The 12,044-nt window shown below is 35.1% G+C and overlaps 1 protein-coding gene across 1 annotated transcript in view; it reads right to left on the bottom strand.

Moving 5' to 3' along the window:
* Positions 1 to 210: 210 nt before the first annotated feature.
* The window catches only part of LOC135216834 (uncharacterized), a 128,405-nt gene continuing 116,571 nt past the window's right edge, over positions 211 to 12,044 (bottom strand). The window contains exons 4-6 of the mRNA XM_064252340.1: positions 3,550 to 3,692; positions 2,180 to 2,369; positions 211 to 347 (exon numbers count right to left, since the gene is read on the bottom strand). Coding sequence (XP_064108410.1) covers positions 265 to 347; positions 2,180 to 2,369; positions 3,550 to 3,692 — 416 coding nt within the window. The 3' untranslated portion in view covers positions 211 to 264. The remainder of the gene's footprint in view (positions 348 to 2,179; positions 2,370 to 3,549; positions 3,693 to 12,044) is intronic.

Below are 12,044 nucleotides of genomic sequence, written 5' to 3'. Positions count from 1 at the left end.
TCTTCCCCCACCCCACACCATCTAAACCTCTGACTAGCATAAACTTACCTAACCTAATCTATTTCTTTATGACGTCCTAGTATCCTACCACTGCCGTAATTCTTCATTAGCAGTAAACAAAGAGGGATTATAATGGCAAAGGACTTCTTGCCCCAATGCCGAGTTTAATCTTTCGCTCCAAACAGGATAAAAAGAACTCTCTTAGTACACATACATTTATTTACACATTTACATTAATCAAGGTACGGGAAATATATATAAAGATTACACAGCAGGAAGTAACACAGCGACAGAGAACAGGAAACAGGAAAAGGCGGCCCCCAGGGACACAGAGCCTCTCTTTAAACCTGAAAGAGAAGATTTCATTGATATTAAATAGTCTCACTTCAGTTCAACTACATTGGAATATAATGTATCAGGTTTTCTTCCTTAAAATCAAAATCATTGTTATTTTAGACATGGCCGAGTGGTCAAAGCCAATGCCTAACGTTCTTTCGAATCCTGGTCTGTGCAGAAGTACTTATCACTTATAATTCCCCTTGGGTGGAAGTTATTCGCAAGATACAGTGAATTCGATAATAAAATATATTTGTGGGTAATATCTATGAATATATAAACATTACTCATGTAAAAGTAATAATTACAATATATATATATAATTATATTTATATATATATACATATATATATATATACATATATATATATATATATATATATATATATCTATATATATATATATATATATATATATATATATATATATATATATATAATATACATATCACGTGAAATCCGGATGACTTGAAAATGAGCTAGAATCTACGGCTGGAGAACTTTGAAAACAATTTTACATAACTGGTATCAAATCCTCTTCTCAACAACAAAGCCTTATCTGATATATGCATATTAGTTCCCAAACGAAAATCTAGACACATCCTAGCACAATTATTTATCGCGGGATATTAAATTTCATGTTTCCTCATTTTATGTTTTATCATATTTGATATTTATTTACATAGATTTGTATATTGGTTAAACTTTGCGGGACAGGCTGTCTAACACCCTGATATCTTATAATCTCTTTTATTTCAATAGTTTTTCAACCCTGTAAAGGTATTACCTTTTCTTATACTGAAGATAATTTCTCTTCAGAAAATTGCTTTGTCTCTGAAAATACCGTAAGAAAATTTCAACTTCTGCCCAAAAAGAGGAATATTGCTCATTTTAAGTTATACTCATAAATTGCATAGGGGATATTGAATAAAATTTTGAAACTTAGTAATTATAACATGGAGGTTATTGTTTCTTAAATAGTTTGTCATTCATGAAAACTTTTTCATTCATGCAAAAGGAAAATTCGCACTTTTAAAAGAAATGTGTGCTCCTGAGATACTCTGCCGATCAAGATCCATAGTTTCAATCCATAAAATTTCTGTTTTCTCGTAATCAACCCGAATAATAGTTACTGAAATTTTACATTCCCGAAGACAATCGGATTATATTACGTATAATGCACTAAAGATATAAATAGACAATTAAAGATGTACATCTCTCAATTTTGATTCTTTTAGCGTCTTTTTTAACAAATGTTTAGCGTAATGGAATGAGCAAAAACATTTAAAACTAGATTACCATAATCAACTCATAACGCCTTTGAATTTCCGAGTTCCCTTTGTATCATTCACAAATTATATAGTCCTGATCACCATACGAGTTCAAATAAATAGGCTTAATTATTATAATTATTATTAGTCAGAAGATGAACCCACAGGGCCCATTGACTTGAAATTCAGGTTCCCAACTAATATGGAATTCATCTGAAAGAAATAATAGAAAGTAATGGGAAATACACAAAGACGAGATAAGTTATAAGGTAAACATTAATTAGAAATTTAATAAATAAATAGATAAAATGTAATAAAATTGATAAAAATAAAACTCTCACTAAGTCAATACCGCCTGATGTCGAGACCAGTGTAAAATTTAGAAGTGCATCTGACTTTGTTGGTGAAAGTAACCACCAAATTTGATTACATAATCTACGGTGCGGATAAGGATGGTTTAAATATCCGGAAATGTATCATTGATTGGGCACTGGATTATTCATGATTGACATCCATTAGTAACCACCTCCTTCCAATATTGCTGACGGAGTTAAAAATACCATTAGCACCCACCAGAGTTATAATAATAGCCCTGTGCACTGAGGTAGTCTCTGTTGGTGAGATGGACCTTGCGCGACCTAGTATGGTAAGCCCCCATGGAGGTCACACAGGTCACTTCAATCACCCCTCGACGGAAGAGGTCATCAACAGCTCTGAAATGGAGACCCACGCTCCGTCTGTCCTCGTATTTCAGTACATAGTTCTGAAAAGTAAAAGGAAAATCATAGGAGAGACGAAATGTGAAAATTAAGCAGGAATGATCATTGGTTGTTATCGATCCAGATTGATATTTCTAAAGTTTAATGATAATGAATGATAAAAATGGCTTCCCGAACATCAATAAGCCAAGTATCCCACTCCGCCCGTTTTATCAGCCATCGTTGCAACCAACCATGAATCAGCAGAATCCAACATAAATTAAGGTGGCTTGTAATAGCTATGTAATCATGAACTTATTTCATTCACAGGAATTTTGTGAAATCATGAAGGATATGCAATCACCTTCTTCACCAAATATTGTTATTATGATACAATGTCCGTCCTTGTTAATATTCAAACAAAAAAATTGAGAAAATCATGGTAGAAAACATAAATAGTAAAAGGAAAAACCGATCTTTGGAAAATAACGTGTTTACTCAATATTATGCCTTTAAGAATAAACCAACGAAAATTTAATGGGCTCGCAATGGTCATTCCCATCTCTGCAAGCTTCGTAAACATCTTTATCTCCCTCTGCAAGCTTCGGCGGAAAGTAAACAGTCCACATAAATTATTCAAACCATTAATGTAGAGGAGGCATGTGGACGAACCTCTTTTTTTCTAAAAAAAAAACAAATTGAAACGTTTTTGTTGCCTTAAATATATAATACTGCAACAGAACTAAAGCTATAGACTTGATGAAACCATCTACCCAAATCAGTTGTCCTATAGTTTTTATTATTGAGGAAAGAATGATATCTTGCAAATAGTCATATTCCTCTCAGTCTGTACCCAATCGAAAATCTAACTTTAAAATAAACGTCGATTAGGAATTTCAAAAGTTTACTGGAAAAGTGCTTTCACTTTACCGTGTAGCGTCTGAGCTCTATTACTATCAGCTATAATGCCACGGTTATTCATTTCCATTAAACTCTATTCAAAAATCTGCTTAATAAAAAGACATTTTAAACTATGCATATGATTAAATGTGCGTAAGGCTTTTTGTGTATCTGCCTGTGTGTATTTGAGAGACACGCGCAAAGAACGATTAAAGGAGATCCATTTTTCTCCAACAGATTCATATGAATATAAAGATATACAGGAGAGAGAGAGAGAGAGAGAGAGAGAGAGAGAGAGAGAGAGAGAGAGAGAGAGAGAGAGAGAGAGAGAGGCCAATAACTCACCGAAGAAGCCCTGTGGCCATTGACTTTCCATGCGATATCGGGAGTGTATTCCTTGTTTGTGGAAGAGCAGTTAAGAGAAACTAAGTCGAAAGTTCTGTAGGATTCTTCGTTTCCTGTCACTCTCGGAGGCTGAAGTTCTTCCGCTGCAAGAAAGAAGAGGAGAAAGGTTTCAGTTCCCAACGAAGCGGCGAAAGGCCGTGCGTTATTGAGTTCTCATGCACCGGTACCTGCGTCTATCCTAAAAGCGGCTATTCGTTTAAGTGTATATATATATATATATATATATATATATATATATATATATATATATATATATATGTATGTAATTATCTATGCTGACTTATCTTTATCTATATACTCGTATTCTATTATACCCAATGCTATTTTCGCTTTGGTTTTTATGTCCTTTTCCGATATGATACATTCAGTTTTGCCGCAAGCTATCTTTTAAATTGGTCTTTGGGGCTTGTGCACAAAGAATCATTTTTTGAATGTTATATTACTAATAAAACAATGTTAACAAAGAACAAAGGCTCAGGACTAACGCATCCATTTGGTAGGTTTAAGATTCTTATTCGTCGTAGAAGCTAATAGGTACTTTGCTACGGATGGCGGAAGTAATGTGTAAATGGTTTTACTCATCTACCTTGCTAACTTTAAGCAAAATATCTCACGGCTTTATATGATATTTGTACACACATGCACACACAAACACACAGGTATTTATATATCTCAAAGAAAATGTTTGAATTTATTGGCTTTCTTGTATTATGAAAAATTGAAGTTTGATATAATAAAATAACGAATAATGTGCAATATGTGGTTAATCATAAGAGCGTGAACAATTTTTATCTTCTTGCTATAACTGAATTCTTCCAAATCACGCTCTTAAATCTAACGAGAGATATTGTCATAAGGGACCAAAATCAACAGATTAGTAATTGCTAATTTAATTAAAATAAACATATTTTACAGCGATTAAAACGTATTATCTTTCAAGTCCTTCATTCATCGAAGAAGAATGAATGAATCAAATACCAGATGTTTTCGCTTTGAAGTTTTCTTAAACCGCTCGGTAATTCCAGTATTATAGGACAGCACTAACAACAACAGCAAAGCGAGAATTCTACAATTCTCACTTGTTAATTTGGCAGTTTATCTACTTCTCTTGAACACTTGATAACAGATTTACAGTAATAAGGAGATGAACAGGGAAAAAGAAAACTTTTTTCGATGTCTTTCTTATTACCCACGTCCAGTAATTCCTTATTCTAGAGTATTTCTAATATAAAAAGATCTATTTATTAAAAAAGGAACTTAGTTGAAGAAACAAGAGGAAATACAAAAGAAAGCAAACTCTACTGGGAGCGGAGTTTCTTGCTGGTGGGATAAAGAGGTCGGAAAAAGAAAGGAACTTGAGTTTCTCCTTCCCCCGAAATAAGTAAGTACAAAGAACAAGGGTTTCAAGGATTTATCAGTGCACTTCTTTTTATTCTTTGTCTGTTTCTCCATTTGCTGCCTCTTCATCTCGTCGTCCACGTTGTACTTAAAGGATCCCTCTGCATTTATAAATGGCTAAGGTTTCTTAATTATTTTAACCTTTTTTGCCATTTTGTTGTCAGCATATCTTAGGAACTTTTATCCTTAAGAACTAAGAGTGGAATTTGCTTCTTGATGTCGATGCCGCGTCCTTTTTACAGTTTGCTGAAGCTTAACTGCTTTTCTACACTTCATACAAGTACCGTTCAAAAGTGATGCGTAAGGATGTACCATTTTGTTTAACTCGTACCCTTCTTTTCATTGACAGGGTACTTCTATGTCATCTATAACATAACTTGCATATTTACTAACAAATTTTTACTAACCTTATATATGGGCTTTAATAAATCATTTCCAAAATCAAGATTCATGTCTAATGTTGACTGTCTTCTAGATGCCACAAGTAGCAATTATATGCCCATATAGGTGTATATGTGTGTATGTGTATATATATATGTGTGAGTATGCATACATATAAATATAGACATATATATATATATATATATATATATATATATATATATATATATATATATATATGGGTGAGTGCAGAACACAATTTTATATACATGTTTGATACCTCACATGATGCTATCTCTCTCTTTCCAATCCAGACCACGTACTAGAACCACCAGCACTAAAGCTCTCTCTCTCTCTCTCCTCTCTCTCTCTCTCTCTCTCTCTCTCTCTCCGGGGCCAATAACTGATAAGGAAGTCCGTTTAAGAAGGCCAAAGGAAATTCTGCCATAAAGAAGGCCGAACAAAAACATCAACACGAAAGCAGCGTCGCCGAATCGGGAAAAGAAATGGGGGTCGCCGGCGAAACAACAATGAGCCAATGAGCCCCCGATCCCGGGCTCGCGAGTCGGTTGTCGTAGTCACCCGTTTTATGTCTATTTTATGAGAATCTGGGGAGCAATAATAGTCGATCACCCTTCTCTCTCCCCTCCCAAAACCCGGATTCGTCCGGTACCCCTCCCCCAAGGACCCCGGCTCACCAATAACTCCAGACCGCTGTGAGCATAATTTTGCAGTTGTCCACACCCTGTTGACTTCGTCAGCTCGCTGTTTTACGTTTCTGTGCTGCGAGCAAGTGACCATATTCGCCACACTCGGAGGTGAAGTCAGATCTCGGAGGCGACTCGGGATAAATGGCAGCGTACCCTGACCCTTGAAAAAGGAGTGAGGTCGTAATACACTGAAGCAGAATTTCCTTGGGAGGAACGTGCCACAAAAGGAGGCTTCATAGGAGTAGGAATATGAGCGTGGGTGGGGTTGGCCAATCCTGGATGTGGTCTACTGGAGGGGAAGTTGGCGAGTCATGTCGAACGCAACCAATGGGCCACGGATGAGAGATGCACGAATTCGGTGGAACGTGGTTTTTTTCATATATTTTGAATAGAATGATGATGTAAAAATACCTTAAAAGGAAGGCTTGCTAGCTGCATGAAACTCAAGGTTTTTAAGAACAAATTCGGAATAAATAAAGAACAAGAGACGAAAAAGTCTTTCAAGTTCAAACAACAGCAGAATTTCATGGAGATCTGTAAACAACGGCACGGCTCGCTACTCAACAAAGCTGGTCCCCTCCTTGTGCGGCAGAAGTGGCAACATAACCCTTGAAAAACATATTCTGGTCAGTAGCCCTCGTGTGATGCGAGATGTGACAGATGGCGGGGCCATAAAGAGTTAGGCCGAATAAAGACTTTTTTTAATGTCAGTTGCACGAGCGGTAAATCGAGAATGATAAACGAAAAGAGAAACTCTCGTCGTTTTATTTCCAAAAATTTTTCACTTTGATTGGAATATACGGCGCTATTTCCCACTAACTCCAGATCATTCGTTTTCTCTCTACGATGTTCCTTCTTCACTGGGAATTGTCCAAGTGACGCAGAGGTTATGCAAATGTAAACAAGTATTAAGGCTCCTTCGTTACGGCCTGCTGCTCTATGTGCAAGAGCCCGTGCTGGCATAAGGTCAGCTAAATCTAAAACAACAATCCTTCGAATTTCATTGGGTTTTATTGTGGTGTATCCATGGCAGGTTACAATTCAATATTTTTCCAAATGTTCACCCTTCCTTTCTCTTACCCTGTAGCTGTATATTCTCGTTATCAATTTGTTCTCATATTGTTGACAAGGTAGTTCCTAGTCAAATGAAATGCACTTATTCTTTTTAATATCCATATCAGATGCTTTTTGGAACCATAGTGTCTTGCTATATTTTTTATTTGAATTAAATACTTAAGTAGACGATTGCTATTTCCTCTCTTGTTTACAGTTTATTTCCATCCGTATTTTACTATTTTCCCATTCCGTTGTTTAACTATCTGACAAAAGAAAATTAATATTTGGGAGGGATCCGAGCAAAAACAAACTCCCTCTTCCTAATCTGGAACTCACACGCTGAGCGCCATCTATTGCACCCTACAATAACTATTGGCGATATTGGGGTAAAAGGCTGACAGCAATATATCTTCCTCTTTCGATTAAAGTCAGTAATACCCTGGCCCTATTGCTCTTCCCCTTTTCTCTTGACACACTTTGATTGTTCACACATACACACGGTGTACACAAACATAAAAACAAACAGTAAAGGTGACAGATCATACGTATATCTTTTTTTTCTTTTTTGAGATCTGAAACTCATAAAGAACAATGGATTCAGCATACTATTCACAACAACTATCACCAGGAAAGTTTTACTGGATATGGATATGGATATGGATATGGATATGGATATGGATATGGATATATATATATATATAATATATATATATATATATATATATATAATATATATCTGTATTTAGGCATATGTGTATTTATATATGTGTGCGTGTGCGTATGTCTGAGTGTGTGTGAACATCTGTATATACAACGAAATTTCAGTTCTGTTAAGAATCTACCAGCTGGATAAGTGCTTGATAAACTGATTACTTCAATCTGAATACCAAGAGTCACTTTACAGTTCCAAAAATCAATGTTAATCAATACAATAATATACTTATTTTCCTAATGTACAAATTCGTGTTCATCAACAGAAATTGTCATTTGTGAGTGATAACTGTCATGAAAAAATAGAATATCTAGAAAACTAAAACTAGTGTGTAATGTGTTAACAAAATACTCCCAAATCACCAGATTGTATTCGAATGAAATCTATCGACAGTATTCAGTGGGGACTCTCTAGATGCCCGTGAACTAGTGACCTATCGCCACTGAAATCACCTCATCTACTAGAAGGAATTGCAATCGTTCTATCCTGCCGCATGGGTTGTTACAGAATTTAATAATAGCCAGTGGATAAATAGCTTAATTGTTCGTAACAATAAATACATTTCAGAATACCCATAAATATTCTATCGGTTAGTCTTTTTTTGTACTGCGACAATAATGTGAAAACTTTCGTGGAAAACCTTGAAAACGCAGACTTTAACCATCCGACGTACTTTTCGCTTTGCGCAGTTACCAGTTACGCAGTTTCCTTTAAGAACTATTACATATTAATCTCGGGTCAGAACTGGGACAAATGTCGTTAAATGGCGGTGGGAAAAAATCAATCGGCTCGGGTGGTTCTCCTTAAACACAGAAATTGGCATGAACCCATGTTATGTAACCTGTCGAAGAGGAGTTATAATCAAAGATTTCATTATGGCTGGAGTCACTTTACAGTTTAGTTTGACATCACATTTACAATTTTATCTCCATCAGAGTTTTATGATTTTTGTCATTTGTGTTACCTCGAGTCTTTTTGTTCAAATTATATAAGGGGACTACCGGGTAACTTCCCTGTAAATTTAAGGAAGGTCTGATGAAAGGGTATGACAGTAATAATAATAATAATAATAATAATAATAATAATAATAATAATAATAATAATAATAATAATAATAATAATAAACTTTTCTACTGTGAAGCTTGATCATTATAATAATAAATAATTGCCATGCTTAAAATTGTCAGTCGATTTATTTGCTACCATGTGACCCCATACCAAATATGCTTCCAACTTTGCCCTGTCCTATCTTTTTATATGACTGAGTTGGCGACCGTAAAGTCTAACCTCAGCAACTTTATAGTAATTGAAAGACCTTTCATTCAAGGTAAAAGTCAAAAACACATTTTCTTTACACTGATATTTTACAATTACTGCCATAGATTGGAAAGTTAGATTGTCAAAAATGTTTTTACGCCTTTTGCATTAGCACAGTGGTCATTATTTCAGATAATGACACTAGGCCCATTCCTGTGGCCTGTGTTTTGACATTGTCATATTCACATTCTCGACAAAAATGCAACATTTCTATCTTTTCTTTTAGCTTCTAGTAATTGCCGTGTCAACCGAGACATGCAGATCACCAAAACCCATTTCCAAACGCAGGCGGTGATATAAAACCGAGGACATAAAAATGCTGAGAATGCTCCTCTGAAGAACGAACGAGATGTCCAGCTAACCAAACTCCCGGAGGAGGCCGCTGACCATTTTCCATCTGTGACCTGACTCTATTATCTCCTTTATCTTTGAGCTCCCCTCTCCATCTGTCCATTAAGAATTTCCGTCTTCCGAATGGCCTCTAAACACTCCCTTAAGAGCCTCTAGATCACCTTTATCACGTCTAGGTACAGTTCGGAAATTATTTCTTGATTCTTCTTCTTTCAAACACAATTTTGGAGGGAAATCGTTTGCCAAGTGGAGGTGTTTTCACATTATCCTGGTCGAGGTGCAGCCTTTGTTTTCCTCGCACCAATTGTTTTCACTATTGCATTTCGAAACCTTTGTTTTCAGATACATGTTTCCTTACTAATCTGAATTGGTTTATAAGGAGCGATCTCTTTTATTTTGTGTGCACGTGTTTGGGTTTAATTAACGAACATTCTATTTTCTTTTTCTCCTCACCTGCTCCTTTATAACTGGATTTGTCAGTGACTATTCACATCACCGTTTGTTTAGAATAGCTATGTAATATATGTCCTAATGTTACATTTCATTTACCTTTAATTCCACTTCCTCCTCCGAAACCTAGCCATATGGTTCGCTGGTTTTATTAATTAATGTAAATAAATCAGCGTATGGTCACTTTCGTTAAATTCTATTTGTCTTTGACAAGTTCTCAAATCGTTTACACCAACACCAAGAGAGATAGATAGATAGACAGATAGATAGATAGGTAGAATATAACGTCTAAATGTTTTGAAAGCCATGCTGTAAATTGACAAGTTAAGAATGGTGAGTGAAAACGCAACAATTAAGAGCTTCAATAGAATATAAAATTAAAAGAGAATGGTAAAACAAAACCGTATGCAATACGAAATATTAAAACAACAGTAATCCAAGACATGGAGGCTGTCTTTTAGGGTGTACAATACTTTACCTCTCAGAATTCCACATGGTTTGCTTTGCATTTTACCACAGAAAATATATCCAAACGAAAGGTTTGGTGTTGTAGTTAAGATGTTTTACGAGAAGGATTCCGAAACCCAAATAATCTGGCAAGTTGTTTAAAGAAAATTACTCCGATTTGCTATTTTGATTTTAGCCTCTGAAATACTCAGTTTTTATAAGAGCACGAATCTGCGTATGCATTTTGATTGAGGCTCTGTAGATGTGTTCTTGAATTTGAAGAATATTTAATTTTTCGGATTCCGGTTTAAAGATAAATCATGTATCTGTTTGAGAATAGGATCCATTTCAAAACTTTGTAGGTTTTTTTTTCAGTTTGAGACTATTCCAAAGCCTAAAAATAATAGAAGAATGAAAAACTGGGTAATCAACAAGAAAGCAAATTTGCAGAAAAATAGCAAGGACTTGGTGCTATGCCCGGACCAATGTTTATTTTCAATTTAATCCCCTCATGTTTCTTTGTTATTTTTTTTCTCTTTCCTTACACAATCTAAACTCTACAGATTTCTGACATTATTTCCAGTTCTGTTGAACATTCATTGTTAACAATCATTCGATTATATATTTCAACAAATTCCTGATTTTCCCTCTCGTAATATATTATAAGATACTAATGGAGAGGAGAGAGAGAGAGAGAGAGAGAGAGAGAAGAGAGAGACTCAGCATCTGCAGAACAGTATTATTGTATTGTCTTGGAATTTTCCGTAAAGAGTTTTCTTTGCATTTCCTGCTGGTCCTACCTTCATTCACGCTTTTATTTTCGTAAAATTTCTTAAAGAGGGAATTCTCTCGGGCCGGGCAAGCCATGTTTACCTTCCACTGGGAGGAACGTAATTTATCGGAGATTCTCCTATGTTTTCTACTTATTGCCTTCCAATGAAAAACAAAGCAATCGCTTCGCCTCCCTTCTTCTTCTTTTACTTTATTTTTTTTTTTAGCGCTTTGAAACAGACTATAATCATTACAATTCAGAGGGCAGAAGTCGAACAGTAAAATGGTTAAGAAATAAATTTCGAGTATCGGTCATGCAACAAAATACGTTCTTTATATTTCATTTTACGGAATAATACATTATCATAGTAAACAAGATGTGATTTTATTCATTCTAAATAAACGTCTTTTTCCTTTTATGTATTTGGAAAAATGTTAAACTATATATGAAAGGAACTTAAAATTACAGGGACTTAAAATTTTTTTTTATAAAAGCAGCATTCCCTTTCCCTTATAAAGCATAAAGTTTTCGTGTTTAAAGCGAATTGATAACTTACCATGAAAAATAATATAACTCAACGAAAATGACGATAAACTTGTCTTGCAAATCAAGTCTTATGTTAGTAAAATTCAGCTAGAGACCTTCCACCGTTCTGCATATTATGCGCACAAGAAATTGATATAACTTATTCTCATAAAGGTGAGAATTTGTAGGAGTGAGATAGTGTGAATTGATACCTCTTTAACAAAAACAATTCTGTGATATTTTGTTTCTGTACATACATCATTGTAAGAAAGGCCATCTTCACATATATTTAGTGAAATGTGGAGACAACCAAACT

The sequence above is a fragment of the Macrobrachium nipponense genome, chromosome 6, assembly GCF_015104395.2.
Source record: "Macrobrachium nipponense isolate FS-2020 chromosome 6, ASM1510439v2, whole genome shotgun sequence".
NCBI lineage: Eukaryota > Metazoa > Arthropoda > Malacostraca > Decapoda > Palaemonidae > Macrobrachium > Macrobrachium nipponense.
This window is presented reverse-complemented; position numbering and strand designations above follow the sequence as displayed.